General features: G+C 45.0%; 1 protein-coding gene across 1 annotated transcript in view; it reads left to right on the forward strand.

The window, feature by feature from the left end:
- The window catches only part of LOC142160965 (tRNA (32-2'-O)-methyltransferase regulator THADA-like), a 62,086-nt gene that overhangs the window by 12,662 nt on the left and 34,152 nt on the right, over window positions 1-15,272 (forward strand). The window contains exons 8-13 of the mRNA XM_075216118.1: window positions 1,096-1,241; window positions 1,685-1,766; window positions 1,842-1,978; window positions 2,220-2,417; window positions 10,489-11,155; window positions 11,823-11,975. Of these exons, the coding sequence (XP_075072219.1) occupies window positions 1,096-1,241; window positions 1,685-1,766; window positions 1,842-1,978; window positions 2,220-2,417; window positions 10,489-11,155; window positions 11,823-11,975 (1,383 nt within the window). The remainder of the gene's footprint in view (window positions 1-1,095; window positions 1,242-1,684; window positions 1,767-1,841; window positions 1,979-2,219; window positions 2,418-10,488; window positions 11,156-11,822; window positions 11,976-15,272) is intronic.

A 15,272-nucleotide genomic window follows, 5' to 3' on the forward strand; every position in this document is an offset into this window, starting at 1 on the left:
TTTACCTCTGGTGGCTTTAACTGCATCGCTTTTGAGGCCATGATATTTAAAGACAAGGGGTTTACAGATAGTGTGGGTCAGACCATGCTGAGGGCTTGCAAACCGGCCTCAGAGAGGAACTATCAAAGGTCTAGGGGGTATTCTACTTCTTCCTTGATGTTGGCGTGATTTTTCTGCAGGAAGGTCTGGGTGGCTAAGTTCTATGAAGATCCAAGTTGAGGCTTAGCTCCCTGAATGTCTACTTTGTCAGTTTTCTTTCAAAGAAAACTAGAGCTTTTGCCAGAGCCATAACCCTTCTTGCAGGGTCTGCCGCATGTGTTGCCTCCATACTCTCCTCCAGTGGATTCCGGGGACTTAACACTGGTGTTCAATGCTTTGCAGCATCCTCCCTTTGAGCCATTGCATTAGGTGGATCTTAGATTCTTAACATGGAAGACTAATTTTCTCCTGGCTGTCTCTACAGCAAGGCGAATATTGGAGCAGGGGCTCTGTCCTGCAAGTATCCCTTCCTCACGACTAAGCCTTCTTTTCAACCTATAGTCATTTACCACCTGAACAAAGGCATAGTATTTCCAGTCTTGCATCAAGGTAGATATCAGGATGAAGATGGCTCTTTTCATTCCTTAGATGTGGTCAGGACTTTAAAAACTTATGTTAACCAGACCACAGAGGTGCGCCGGACAGAGGCACTTCTGGGTTTCTATGATATACAAAAGAGAGGCTGGCTAGTCTTTATGTAGACCATTGCCAGGTGGAATACATTGCCAGTCCCTGAGAATTTGAGGACACATTCTGCTAGGTTTGTGGGGGCCTGGGGAGCCTGGCACAGGGCTTCTACTCAGTAGAAGCCCTGTGCCACCTGTGACCAGGTGGCTGCCCTGTCTTCGGTGCACACATTCACTAATTTCTACAGGTTTAACACCTTTGCTTCCAGAAATGCTAACTTTGGATGGAAGGTGCTGCGCTATAAGATGAATGAGAAAATTTAATTTTTGTACTTACATTAAATCCAAGAAATGAAATTAACAGTAATAATTCTCTCATATCTTTTGAAAGCACCTCTTTATTTTCTTTTTCCTAATGTCTACTTTACAGCTGCTGGTGAACTGCGGTTTGGAGAGTTGCATGTGTCTGTCCCTGGCTGCCCAGTAGATGAAGTGGGTTTACTTGCAATATTACGAGGACTGCTAACTTGTGGCCGCAGAGACTTCCTAACCAGTGAATTACATATTTCCAGCCAGGTAATAGGAGCAAAGGCTATTATGTTATACTACACCCCATATTATATTTGTCACCTCATATGAACATTATGTAGTGCCCCGTGGTTATAACCAATCTCCAATTGAGTTTAAATAGTCTGAGCAAATGAAAACTCAGAGCATATTTGAAGCCTGTTCATTGGTCTTGTCTGCCACTCACGAATAAACATAAATATTTGATATTGCACATTCCCACTGTCCGGTAAAAGATTAACATAAAGAAAAGTATAGTAACAACAAGTAAATGATAAAAAAAAATATCTGTTTAAAGCATAAATTGGCTAACTATAAATTGTGTGTGTTTCTGTATGTGTATATATATGTATATATTTATTTGTGTGCAAGCATTTAACTTCATTTAACAATTATTGCTTATTTTATCACAAGCAAGTTTTGTTTTTATTTACTTTTCTATGATTCCTCAGACCATGACCTTGCTGGATATTCTCCTTCCTGTTGTAGCCTCTCTGTGTGAGAGACAGACTGAACCATATTACAGCTTTCAAGGTAAAGTGGCAGAGGGTGAATAGTGTTTTTCATGGCTTCATCAACCAAACCTGATTGACTCCTCCTCTCTTACAGTGCTTTGCCTCTGGTTGCAGCGTGTGCGTGAGCAACTGACCGGGCTTCTCAAAGTCCGGGGAGCATTTCTCTTGATGGACAACAATGAGATTGCCTCTCTGGTGACCAAACTCCTGTGGATCGGTGCTGAAATTTCAGTAATAAACCTATTTTTTATATTATTACTTTGCCTCTTCAAGGCTAGTATGTTAGTAGAAAATAATGCAAAAATGAAAACCTTTTTTTGCAAATTTGTGTCTTGATCTGTGCCCATTCCTATCCTCTAATGTTGTTTCAAGTCTTTATTTCCCCAACCTTTGTTTGTCATTTTACTGACTTGCAGTTACAAATGTGGTGCATCACAGACTTTTATCTAACCTGCTTCTTCTTCCATCATAGGTGGATGGTATGTCTGCAGTGGTGGTCAGCTGCTTTCAGCACTATTTGCACATTCTCCGTATGGAGTGCCAGCTCTTGGCATTATCTGAGGGGACCATGCTCCAAGATATGCTGCAAAAAATCACTGATATCTCCTGGCAGGCCAGATCGAGATACACTCCTCTCTGTGCTCTACTGCCATTCCTGGGACCTAAGAAGGTCAGAGCTCTGAACTGGGCTTGCTTAGCAAGCTGTTAAACGATTAATATCTATACTTTTATGAGTAACAAAAAGTCATTCTCTCCATTCTTCTATGTACTATCAAAAACAAGCTGTTTTGCAAGTTTAACGTTTACTCATACAGTCTTGTGCTATATAAAGCAGTTAATATATAAACCAAATAAATATTAATCTCTTTACGCAGCGAGAAATCTATAGCACTGTTTATTAGGGCATATATCTTACCAGATGCCAACATTTTAGGACTGTTGTCTTTCTCAAGACACTAAAAAGTAAAAGTGAAGGCTTTGCCCATAGCAACCAAATTAGATTCTAACTCATTTATCTAGTACATTTTTGAAAATGATAGTGTGAATCTGAATGTTTGCTACGGACAACACCTCCACTTTCCTTTTTAGAGGGTTTGATACAGTTAATTATTTATTAACTGTTAATCAGTTGTAGATATTATGAGCTGTTCACCATAGTTGTGTCTTTGACACTATTGCCCCTATTCAATTCATGAGTCGAACATGTAATTTTGTCTTAAAGACATTATTTGCGTTTTCAATTTCCTGCCTTTAGGAGACACTGCGACAATGGGGTAGAGTCTTAAACTGTTGAATGATAGCTCCTACCTTACTATGACCCTCCTATCTGGAGCCATCTTCAGTTTAGATAAGTGCCCGATCTATACCGCAATGTACCTTGTGTTCCAAAATGTACTAAGAGAAACGGTTTTAATGCAAGTATAAAAAACCTATTTTTCCCACAAGGTTGTAAAGAAAATGTTAGTGGTGAGGAAACCATTATCCTCTACATATTACTACCGTGTATGGAAAGCTTATATTCCGTGGTGTTACGGCCACAGTTTTCACACTTCACGATTTAGTCTTTCACGCTTGTTATCCTTTTAACAGGAGGGTTTTGATAAGGACCTCAGTTTCTTTTCTTTGAAGATGCAGCCTTTGGCGCTATCAATTTTCTTTTAGCACAGGTTAGCATTAATGTGACATTAACTTGAACCAGGAGATGATTGTTCTGACATTTTGTCCTAAATCTCCAGATTCTGATGTTTCTTTGTAATTTCTTGATGTGGTCTGGGCTCTCAGTTGCTATGAGGGCAGTAGGGCTTCGGTTTCATGTGACCAATACCCTTTTCAATCTGTATAATGTGCACAAGCGTGGTTGGCCGGCTTCTAATCAATGTATTGCTCATTGTCTATCATTCACTATTAGTTTGGCTTACAGTGAGGTGGTTAGACCTGTGCCGTTTGGATTGAAGATTCACTCAACAAGGGCAGTTGGCACTTTCTTGGCGGCACGTCATGGTGCTTCGGCTGCAATCTTGTGCCGGACCAGTACATGGCAGTCTGTCCATGGCTTGTCCAAATTTTAGGATGCAAGCTTTGAGAGTAAGGTCTTAAGTGCAGCTGTTTTAGAGTAATCCCACCCTTAGGGTTAGATTTTGAATGTCGCCATTGTCGCAGTGCTCCAAATGGCAGGAATGAGAAAAGAGGATTTTTTACACACCGTAAAATTCAGTGCTCTGAGTCCATTGCTGGACACTCCTTCCACTTGCCCTGGCTGTTGGGTTGTTAGATTACGTTCTATTGTTACACCTAGTTAGGCCCCTTCTTCTGGGGTTTGTTATAAAACTGAAGATGGCTCCCGATGGGAGCGATATAGTAGGGGATAAACTATCATTCAACAGTTTAAGCTTTAAAGTGCCCTAGTTCCAAGTCCACCTACTATACCCCATTGTTGCAGTGTCTCCCATTGGACTCAGCGAAATGGATTTTACAGTGAGTAAAAAAATCTTCTTTTTGTTAACACATAAATTAGGAACACTCGAGATGAGGTTTCTGTTTTTCTACCACATCCAAGTGGGGACACCAAGGACATTGGGATATAGTGTAGTGAGATAGGCATGTGGAAAGTTGTTAGTTAACACTAGCTCCTCCCCCTCTATACCCTCCTTTCTGTTTAAATTTTAGTTTAGTTAAAGTGCCTCAGTGTGCAGGATGTTTCGGGCTGCTGGAGCTTTTTTTTGTGTGAACTGCATCGACGGTTCAGTGGAGCCACGTCCATGGCTTCATGCTGTGGCCACTGGCACCAGCGCTCACTGAATTTGCAGCTTCTGCACGGAGCTTGCAGTATCCTGGGACCAGCAAAGTGAAAAAGCTGATTATGCAGCGCTGCTTGGAGTGGGGGACCTGAGGTGCGTGTAGGTGTCTCCACCCCCTTGCTCAAAACGCTGGATATCTCCGGGGAGCCGGCCACAGTCGCTACAGGCTGTGCCCGGCATCCCTAGGCAGCGGCTCACAGGAGCAGCTGCTGCTTCACTGTGCACGAGGAGAAATATGGTAGAAGGTAAGTGAGTGCTCTCCCAGCACAGTGCTGGGGAGAGGAAGGGGAGTAGTAATTGACAGTGGGCCCCCTGGGTAGTTGACTCTTGTTAGAGACAGATTAGTTTCCTTAGGGGACTGGGTCAGGTAGGGGTTACTGTGTCTCTGTAAGCTGCTGTTAGGTGCTTGATTGGTGGAGGGTGCTATCCTGATGGATGGCTTCCAATCCAATGCTGGGCCCTTGGGGGAGGTGCGTCTTCCTTCTCACTGCACTTGTGTTTTCCCTATCTGTGTGTAACATGTCAGATAGGGGGAGATCCTTGAGGGTTAATGCTGGGGTAATTTCTGTGAAGCTCACCTGTGCCGTATGTAATGCTAAGTTGCCTTCGGGACAGTCAGGCTTTGTGTTCACAGACTGCCAGTCACATGCCATGTGCGCCAGGGGTTTCTGGCTCCGAAAACTCGGCAGAGCCGGCCTGGGCTCGGTCACTAGCTTCTCCAAATTCCCCTGCCTCTGTGGTGAGTTTGGCGGATTCTGTTCCTGGAAGTCATTGTCTGGCTGGACCTGTGGTTTGCGACTTCAGTACGGGGTTTGGTTTCCGTTTCCTCCTCATTAGAGATTATGTTGCTGTCAGCTATGCTATCCTCCTCTCGTAAGTGCAGGCGGCATCCCTGCAGGGAAATGACATCTTCATGAATAGAAGAATGCTATCAGTATTTTTAATATAAAACTTCTTTTGATGGTCCTTTATCTACAAACTTAGAAAATGAGTTCCTCCTATAGGTAAATTTAAGTCCGGGAATCTGGACTGGAAACTTTTTGCAACATTCAGGAACGCACTGAAGTTCCGGCCTAGTCAGATTCTGACTGTTATTCCCAGGAAGAGGGAGTACTGACATGGAGAATTCCTCCTTTGTGTAGGAAGTTCCTCCTGACTGTCAGAGTGTAGAGAATTTGATACGGGCTGTGCACCAGTTACTCAAGATTCCTGGGGCAGTAGTCCCTAAAACTGCAGAGCCTTCACTCTTTCAACAGTGGACAAAGACTTCCATGTCTTTTCCCTTTTCTTCCCAATTAGAGGATTTGTTGGAGGAGCCCTGGTCTTTACTAGATCGTAAGTTCCACGTGTCCTGTTGGTTTATCCTTTTCCTCCTGAGGTTCTAGCAAAATGGGAGGCACCTCCATAGGTGGATGCTCCCTTTGCAAGGTTGGCTAAAGTCACTACCATGCCTCTACCCACTCGTAAGGACGGCGCAAGTAGTTAGATTGAGGGTGTCCTTAAGTCAATTTTCTTATCGACGGGTGTTGCTATAGGACCCGTTTTGGCGTCGGCGTGGGTTAAAGCTGTAGAACACTGGTCAAAACATCTATCTGAGGGTTTGTTGGCCAGGAGACCGTCTTCTGAACTGCTTCCTTTGGTGGAACAGATTACTTGGGAGAGACAGCCCTGAACATGAGACTTATTGAGGCACCGATCTCTGTCTTTGCAGTCTATGCTTGTCGGACTCTCTGGATTAAGTCCTGGGAGGCTGGTGTTGAGTCTAAAAAGGCTCTTGAAACAATTCCTTTTTCTGGGGGTATTTTGTTTGGGCCTCAGCTTGACACCATTATCAGTCAGGCATCAGGAGGTAAGAGTACTTTTCTTCCTGTCAAACCAAAGATGTCCAGGTTCCATTCCAGTCCTTTAACTCTTCGGTCAGTGCTCCACAGGTCAGTACTCCAGAGGTCAGTCGTCCACCCCCAGTGATGGTCTGCAGCGCGGGCCTGAGGCCTGGTCTGCTCGTCTCCCAACTACTAGGTCAGCAGACAAGCAGTCTGCGTGACAGGCTTTCTACTCCTCTAGGGTCTGCCGTGGTGTGCCTTGGTTCTGCTTTTACCTCGCCAACCGCACTGTCTCCGTCTCCACATCTGGCTCTGCCTCCACCCCCTCCCCTCTCCCGGTTGGAGTCCCCCAGGGCTCTGTTCTCGACCCCTACTATTCTCGCTCTACACTTCCTCCCTCGGGACTCTCATCTCCTCCTACGGTATTCAGTATCACCTCTATGCTGATGACATTCAGCTCTACATATCTTCTGATCTCTCTCCCACTATCCTCTCTCGTGTATCTGACTGCCTCTCTGCCATCTCCTCCTGGATGTCCTCGCGCTTTCTCAAAATGAATATCTCAAAAACTGAACTAATTGTCTTCCCTCCCCCCAGGCTTCCCTCTCACCACAACCTCTCTATCGTGGTTAATAATACAACCATTTCCTCTGTCACCCAGCTCCGTTGCCTGGGAGTCACCCTTGACTCCTCTCTCTCCTTTGTCCCCCACATCCAATCTCTAGCCCAAACCTGCCGCTTCCAGCTGCGTAACATCGCCCGCATCCGGCCCTTCCTCTCACAAGATGCCACCAAAACCATCATCCACGCTCTCATCATCTCCCGCCTTGACTACTGCAACCTTCTCCTCACTGGCCTCCCACTCTCCCACCTTGCCCCCCTTCGTTCTGTTCTCAATGCGGCTGCCCAACTCATCTTTCTCTCACGCCGCTCCTCCTCCGCCTCCCCTCTCTGTCTTGCCTTACACTGGCTCCCCTTCCCCTACAGGATCCTTTTCAAACTCCTCACCACCACTTACAAATCTCTCTTCCAGTCTACTCCCCTCTATATCTCTAACCTCCTCACCATTCACACCCCTGCCCGCTTTCTGCGCTCGGCCAATGACCGTCGCCTCTCCTCCACTCTGATCACCTCTTCCCACTCCAGAATCCAAGACTTCTCCCAAGCTGCTCCCCTCCATTGGAACGACCTCCCTCGCTCTATCCGTCTCTCACCCAGTCTGTGCTCCTTCAAACGGGCACTTAAAACTCACCTGATCCTCAAAGCCTACCAACCATCCACTTAACCCTTACCTTGTTGCTCCTTCTCTAACCTCCTTCTCTCGTTCTCCCCTCTCTCCACCAGCCCCGCCTTTCTCTCCCTTACTTTAATGGCTCCCTCTTGTGCCTGTTTGTCCACCCTCCCTTAGGATGTGAGCTCGTATGAGCAGGACCCCTCTCCCCTCCTGTCTCCATACCTGTTCTTCTGCTCCATCTTCGCCCATATGTCTGCCCGGAGTTCTGAAGTATTGGTACTTTGTGTTTATTGCTCTGTACTATGTCACCCTGTATGGTCTCCTGTTTATATTATGTACGGCGCTGCGGAAACCTTGTGGCGCCTAACAAATAAATGATAATAATAATGATAATAATTTCCTTTTGGTTTGGCCACGGCTCCGCAGGTTTTCACCTAGGTCATGGCAGTCATGGCTGTTCTGTTGCGGTCCATGTGGATTACGATCATCTATTTCCTGGGCGTTCTTCTAAAAGAGGAGTCCCCAGTGGTACTTCTGTCCTATACCCAGGTAACAACCCAGACTCTGGAGTTCCACGGCTGGATACTCATCTTTAAGTCCAAGTTTACTCTGTCTCAAAGGATGTTCTTTTTGGGACTTCTATTCGACACCCAACAACATCTCTTTTGGCTATAAAACAGACCGCTATATACTTCTGCATGAGGGTTCTGGGCAAGATGGTATCGACTTTTGAGGCGATCCAGTTAGCTCAGTTTCATGCACAGGAGTTTCATCTGGAACTCCTTTCGAAATGGAATAGATCACACCTGGCTCTGTCTGGTCAGGTGTTTCTCTATATTTCTCCTTGAGTGTGTCAGTCACTCCTTTGGTGACTACAGAAAAACAATCTCTGCAGGGGTCGACCATTCTCAATCTTGGATTGGACCTTGGTTACAATGGATTCCAGCCTTCGTGGTTGGGGTGTCGTCTGTCTTCAGGCTTGGTTTCAGGGTCTTTGGACTCTGAAAGAATCCAAACTTCCAATCAATGTATTGGAACTGCGAGCAAGGCGGTAAAGATACAGTCGGACAGTGCTATGGCGGTGGCATACCTCAGTTACCAGGGTGGCACTAAGGGTCCTTTAGCCATGCGAGAGACACATAGGATCTTTCGGTCGGCTGAAATTCACGTTTGGACTGCATGGCAATTTTCATCCCACGGGTAGAAATTTGGGAAGCAAATTTTCTAAGCAGGAAAACTCTGCATCCTGGCGAATGGTACCTCCATTCGAAGGTATTTTGCAAGTTGTTAGCATATGGGTTAAAACGGACATCAACTGGATTGCATCTCTATTGAACTGCAAAGGCCAGCTCTTCTGCTTCCAGGTGAGAAATCCTCAGTGGACGCCTTGTCCGTTCCTTGATAGTTCTGCTTAGATTACCTATTCCCACCGGTAGCGATGCTTCTGAGACTCTTAAAAAAGGCAAAGAGTGTTTTCGTCATTCTGCTGGCGCTGGATTGCCTGTGGAGGGCTTAGTACTCCAACGTCCTCACCACGATAGGGGGTCTGCCAGTACCACTAGACCTGTTAAGTCAGAGACCGTTTCATCGTCACGGTTTAGAATGTCTGGCATTAACCGTGTGGCTGTTGAAGTCATGATCCTTTGAGCTAATGGTTTTCCTGAGTATGTGGTGCAAACCATGCTTCAAGCTCGCAAATCAGGTTCAGCTAAAATATATCATCGTGTCTTGAGGACATATATTGCCTGGTGTGAAAAGAAGGGGTACCCTACCTCTTCTTTTCGGTTGTCTAGGTTGCTTATGCTCTTGCATAAACTTAGATGCTGGTTTGCGCCTTAGTTTACTTAAGGGTCTGGTGTCGGCTCTGTCGGTCTTCTTTCAATGAAGACTTGCTATGATGCCTGATCTTCAAACTTTCATTCAGGAGGTGCTTCATCTACAGCCTCCGTATTTTCCTCCTGCACCGCCTTGGGATTTAAATTTGGTGTTAAATGCTTTACAGTTTTCCCTGTTTGAACCCTTGGGCACGGTGGATTTAAAGTTTTTGACTTGGAAAACTGTCTTCTTCTTGGCCATATCGTCTGACAAGGTTTCTCTTCGTTCTCTAGATATAGTCCATGCTTTGCGTACGTACGTGAGTGCTTACTAAGTGGCATGGGATGGTACTTTCGACTGAGAAGCTGTGTCGGGCCGCCATCTGGTCCTCCGTTTACACGTTTACTCGGTTTTACAGGTTTAATGTGTTTGCATCAGGGGATGCCAGTTTTGGGAGAACGTTGCTTCATGCCGTTTCTTCTGAGCGTTCCCGCCCGTGATGTAGGCTTTGGGATGTCCCCAATTGGATGTGGGAAAAATAGGATTGTATATTTTTATATAGTTCACAAGTGTGATCTACTGATTTCTATTACATGCTGCATATGCTGTCTACATGGACAGCAGTGGTATACATGACATGGAGTTTACTGTAATAAAGTGATGTCTCCATTGAGAGAAAACTCTTATGAATGAGCCATTTCCACTATGAGGTTTTACTTGACCCATGTATATATTGTCATAGATCTTTATCTCCTCCTATATTTAAGCCATAGATTACTATGGCCAGGTAAGCCTCTGTATATTTCTATTTAATAACATAAGTGTGAGATGACTTAAGTCAAACTAAATCTCATCCTTAGATTCTACTGTAACAGTTGCAAACATAAGTTTCTTAGTTGTATTCAACTAGAGCTCTACAAAATTACTATTGCCCTAATAGACTAGTTAATGACAGTGTGATATTGACAGACTGAAGAAAATTTTTTTTTTTTTTTTTTGCTTCAGTGTGTGTGATCTTGTTTTTTGATGAACAGATGACTGTATTATTGACATTCTTTTTTTTGCATCCAGGTTCTGTCTCTCTACCCCCTGCTTCCAGATCACCTGTTTTGCTGTGTGGCAATAAACTACCTCTGCCCCCCAGCTGCAGAGATCTACAGTATCCTCCTTACTTTGCAGCGAGAGGAATGGGTTCAGGAGGGCCAGCTGGATGAGAAGGAGCTGGGTAATCTATGGGCTAAAATTTGGCTCTTCCCTCTCTCTAACGCATTGAGTTCCACCGAATATAGTCTGCGAAACAATGCTGCCACTCATCTTCTCCCTTGCACCCTACGCACCTTTGTTGAATCGTCCAATTTGCTGGCAACACGGATGAATGGTTTTGGCCCTTCACAGCTACGTGCATGGATCAGCCTTGCACGTGCACAGAAAGTAATCTTTGGACAAGTGGCAGGAGCAGAAGAGAGGCTGCATCTGTGCCTGGAATCTGCTGATGATGGAGTACGTCTGAGTGCACTGAGTTTCCTATGCTGTGGCCCTAGAAGTAACCAGTCCCCTTCTTCAGAGGAGCTACAGCTCCTCAAGAAATATTTGTTTTACAATATGGGTTGTGACAGTCCAGGCTTTCGGCAACAACTGCAGGCAGTGCTCCGCAGAGCTCTGGAGAGGCTTAGGGATGGAGCAATGTCTGCCGTGCGAAGGGGACAAAGCAAGGAGGAAAATGTGTCCCAGGCAATTGGTGAGATATGACACTTAGCTACTGCTAAGCTTTAACAGTAAAGGTCATAAGTGTGCATTGAAGTTGTCCTATATTATACAATGACCAGCTCTTTTGCAATATACATGTAGTGTATGGTACTGATGGCAAAGCTACAAAGACCAAATCTACTTAAGTGTTATGTTGAGCCATGCTTTCAGAAAATGTAGTAAAAGCTAGTACATGCAACCTGGTTCTCCATCATTCATATAACTATAATTAAAGATTGGCTGACATTGATAGAATTCCGTTTTTGAAATTTGCATGTGCTCATCCCCACCCACTTTGTGTTTAGTTTTTGAAAGAAATTGTTTGGATAGTGAAATAAAAAGCATCAAAATCAGCATCATCATTTATTTATATAGTGCCACCAATTCCACAGTGCTGCACAGAGAATATTTGTAATTCACATCAGTCCCTGCCCCATTGGAATTTACAGTCACACACAGACTAATGCTAATTTTGTCAGCAGCCAATTAACTTACCAGTATGTTTTTGGAGTGTGGAAGGAAACCCTCGCAAACATGGGGAGAACATACAAACTCTACACAGATAAGGGCGTGGTTGAGAATCAAACTTCAGTGCATTGAGGCACTATGTCTGTAAATGTATTTTATATATAGCTTTCCATTGTCTCTTCTATACTCAGACTTCACAGAATGGCTGTTTCAGTTGAGTATCTCATCACTGCCCCCTGCTGGAAATTACCAGCGACGATGCAGTGCCCTAATCACACTCTGTTCTCTGCTGGAAAGCTGTACTGACTGTTGGAGTCCCCAGAGAAAGAAAGGACAGCCACCACGTAAGTTGCTCTGTTCCATAAAATAATGTAAAGACTCTATCCTAGTAATTGTTTGTATTGTTATGTAATAAGAACTCTATCCCCAAATAGCCAAATATACCCAAATACTTATTTTTCAAATGTTTAGTCAGATTGTGAGTGCGAATAAAAACTTGTGTAAGGCTAACTTTATGTACTTCAGGACAGATTTCTTGATAGTTACTGGTATAGTTAGTTACTTTATGTGCTAGTTTGTACTTCTAATTAAAGTAGCATAAGTTTATTCACTCTGGTGTGAATGTCTCCTTCATCCTATCTAGGACACTGCTACTTTGGAGTTGAGATGAGGGCACAAGAGCTGGGCACTTAATAGTTAATTTCTGAAGACTAAAGCTCCTCCTCTCTCCCAACCCCACTCTTCCTCAGTTCATTTTAAGTGCAGGCTTTTTTTTTCTTTTTTCTTATGCTAGTCTGCTTAGGTGTTATTCAACTTTTACTTTATTTGTTTTACAGACAGTGCTACCTTTGCAGCACTTCGGCTGTTACACTCCTATGCATGCATTGACAGCAGGATGAGGTGGTGCTGTTCGTGCATCTCACCTCTCTCCTCTGGCCCCTATTCAGGATTCTCTGGGGCCGTGGTTCTCGCTACAGAAGTACTTCTGCACCAGCAGGGACCACATTTAGCTAGTAGATGGCCCTCGGGCGCTAGATTAATCCATCCCCGCCATGCTTACAGGGGAAGTTCATGGAGTTTTGGTGTGGCATTCCCTTATTGCGGATCAGTCACCAAAGCACTTATTGCGGGTCAGATTACAACACTTATAGCTGATGTCACTAGTGTTGAGGGAGCCAACAGGACCTTTCCTATGGACAGGCTGCATCCACAGTGCTGGACCAGATGGTTCTGCCTCCTTGGTGGGCTCCAATTCAGGAGAAATTCTGCCAGAAATCACTCCCTGGAAAAACTGGAGCTGAGCAGCTGTGTCTGTGCTGTGCCTGGGGCTGCCTTCCTGCTACTGGGTTGAAGTTTCCTTTCCTCTGGGATTCTCCACAAGGGCTCCTACTTCTCTCTGGAAGCCTGGAGGGCTAAGTACCTCATTTCTTAAAACTGTATTCTATTCCTATATTTATGTTTATGGGAGAGTGTTACAGGTTCTATCCCTCCGTTCTCTATTAATGTTACAGCATGTCTGAGTGTTTTTTTGGGGGGGGGGGGGGTCTTAACCAGAATTATAGATATTCTAGGTCAGATTCTGTCACAGTTTGTTTGGTCTCACTGTAGCCTTTATACTATGTCTGAAAAAGGTGCGCATGGCAGAACCTGCTTGGGTAATATCCCTGATCCAGGTTTCGTAGCTGTGGCCCAGGCTGATTTTGTGTGGGACAATATGCTGGATAGATCTGTTTTGGGATTCAGATTCAGAATTCTCTTCTCAGGAAGAATAAGAATCTCCCCCCCGGATGACTCAGACCCAGAAGTTTCAGCGGCATTCGAGGGTGAATTTGTTTTGGAAGTCAGGGCATTGACGAACTGATTATGGCAGTCTGTCAGGCTTTGGACATATTAGATGTGGATGATTCTCCAGCTGCTTGAGACAGTCATATTTAAAAAAAAATATAAAAGTTTTGTCTTTTCCCTTGCCTTCTCACTTATCTGAGTTTCTGGGAGAAGCATGGGTTAAGCTGGATCATAAATATCTTATTCCGCATAAATTCCCTGTGGATGTATCCCCATGGCTAAGTGGGAGCAGCCGCCATAGTTGGACATTTCGGTGACTCGCCTCTCTAAGTCTACTACTCTTCCTATTCCTATCGCAGCTTCACTCAAGATTGGAACAGCCAGGAAAAGTGAAAACATTTTAAAGTCCATCTATGTGGTGGCTTCTGCAATGCTCAGGCCTACACTAGCATCAGCATGGATTACCAAGTCCATGGAAAATTGTCCTGAACTGCTTCTGGAAGGCCAAACTATGTCAGAGTTGATCCTGTTGGCGAACATATCAAAGAAGCATCAGAATACTTGGTGACTTGGCTCAGGGTGAAGCTTCAAGTAGTTCTCATATCTGTGCTTTGGCAGTAATTGCCAGAAGAGCACTTTTACTGGGATGCAGATTTCGAGTCCAAGGAGTCTTTAGAAGCCCTTTAGTTTGAAGGGGCCTTTCTTTTTGGAATTGAGCTTGACTAAATTATCTGTCGGGCTACAGGAGAAAAGAGCCCTCTTCTCATGGTTAACATGTTCAAGCCTAAGGGACCCATGGTTCCTTTGTTTTCGTGCATCCTTTCGTCAAATAAAATCTCTTCTTCCAGGATCTAGCCCTCATCTACATGTGAGAATAGCAGAAGGGAAGGCAGGCTTGGCCTGCACACAGGGACTATGGCAAAATACCCAAAAGATTTTTTCCAACTGGCCTTCTCAAAGAAAAGGCAAGACATCGCCTCCCTTCCTTCTTTGGGAGTGATCACTCCCATTCCTGGAGGAGCAGAAGACTCGGGAGCTGTACTCAAACCATTTCATTGTCCATAAAGCCAGAAAAGTCTTTTTGGTCCATCTTGAACCTGAAGTCCCTGAACTCCAAGTTTCGACTGGACAGGTACATGATGTAGTCTCTCAGTTCTGTTATCAATGGCATAGAAGACAACAAATATTTGGCATCCATAGACAACAAGAACGCATATCTACATATTCCAATCTTGGAGGGGCACCACTGCCTACCTGGATTTGTGGCTCAGGAGTCCTTCTGGTTGGACAGCCACTAGATCTAGATCCATCCGCAACAAATTCCCCTCTATCCATGACCTCTTCTTATCTAACTCTTTTAACCTTCTTGCCATTACCGAAACCTGGCTCACCGATTCCGACACTGCCTCCCCTGCCGCTCTCTCTTTTGGCGGCCTCTCCTTCACCCACTCCGCCAGACCTCGAGACCGTCCAGGCGGTGGTGTGGGCATTCTCCTATCCTCCACCTGTACCATCAGACTCATTCCTCCTGAACCCTCCCTCTCCTTCTCCTCTTTTGAAGTCCACTCTATCCGTCTCTTCTACCCTATCCATCTCCGCATCTTTGTCATATACTGTCCCCCTGGCCACTTCTCCATTTTCCTTGACAACTTTGCTGCCTGGCTCCCACACCACCTCTCCTCTGACATCCCCTCCATTATCCTTGGCGACTTCAACATCCCTATTGACAATCCCACCGACCCTGCCTCTGTCAAACTTCTTGCCCTTTCTTCCTCCCTTGGCCTCCCTCAATGGACCTCCTCTTCTACCCACTGCCTCGGTCACTTCCTTGACCTTGTCTTCTCCCACCGTTGCAG

The sequence above is a fragment of the Mixophyes fleayi genome, chromosome 1 (assembly GCF_038048845.1).
Source record: "Mixophyes fleayi isolate aMixFle1 chromosome 1, aMixFle1.hap1, whole genome shotgun sequence".
Lineage (NCBI taxonomy): Eukaryota > Metazoa > Chordata > Amphibia > Anura > Limnodynastidae > Mixophyes > Mixophyes fleayi.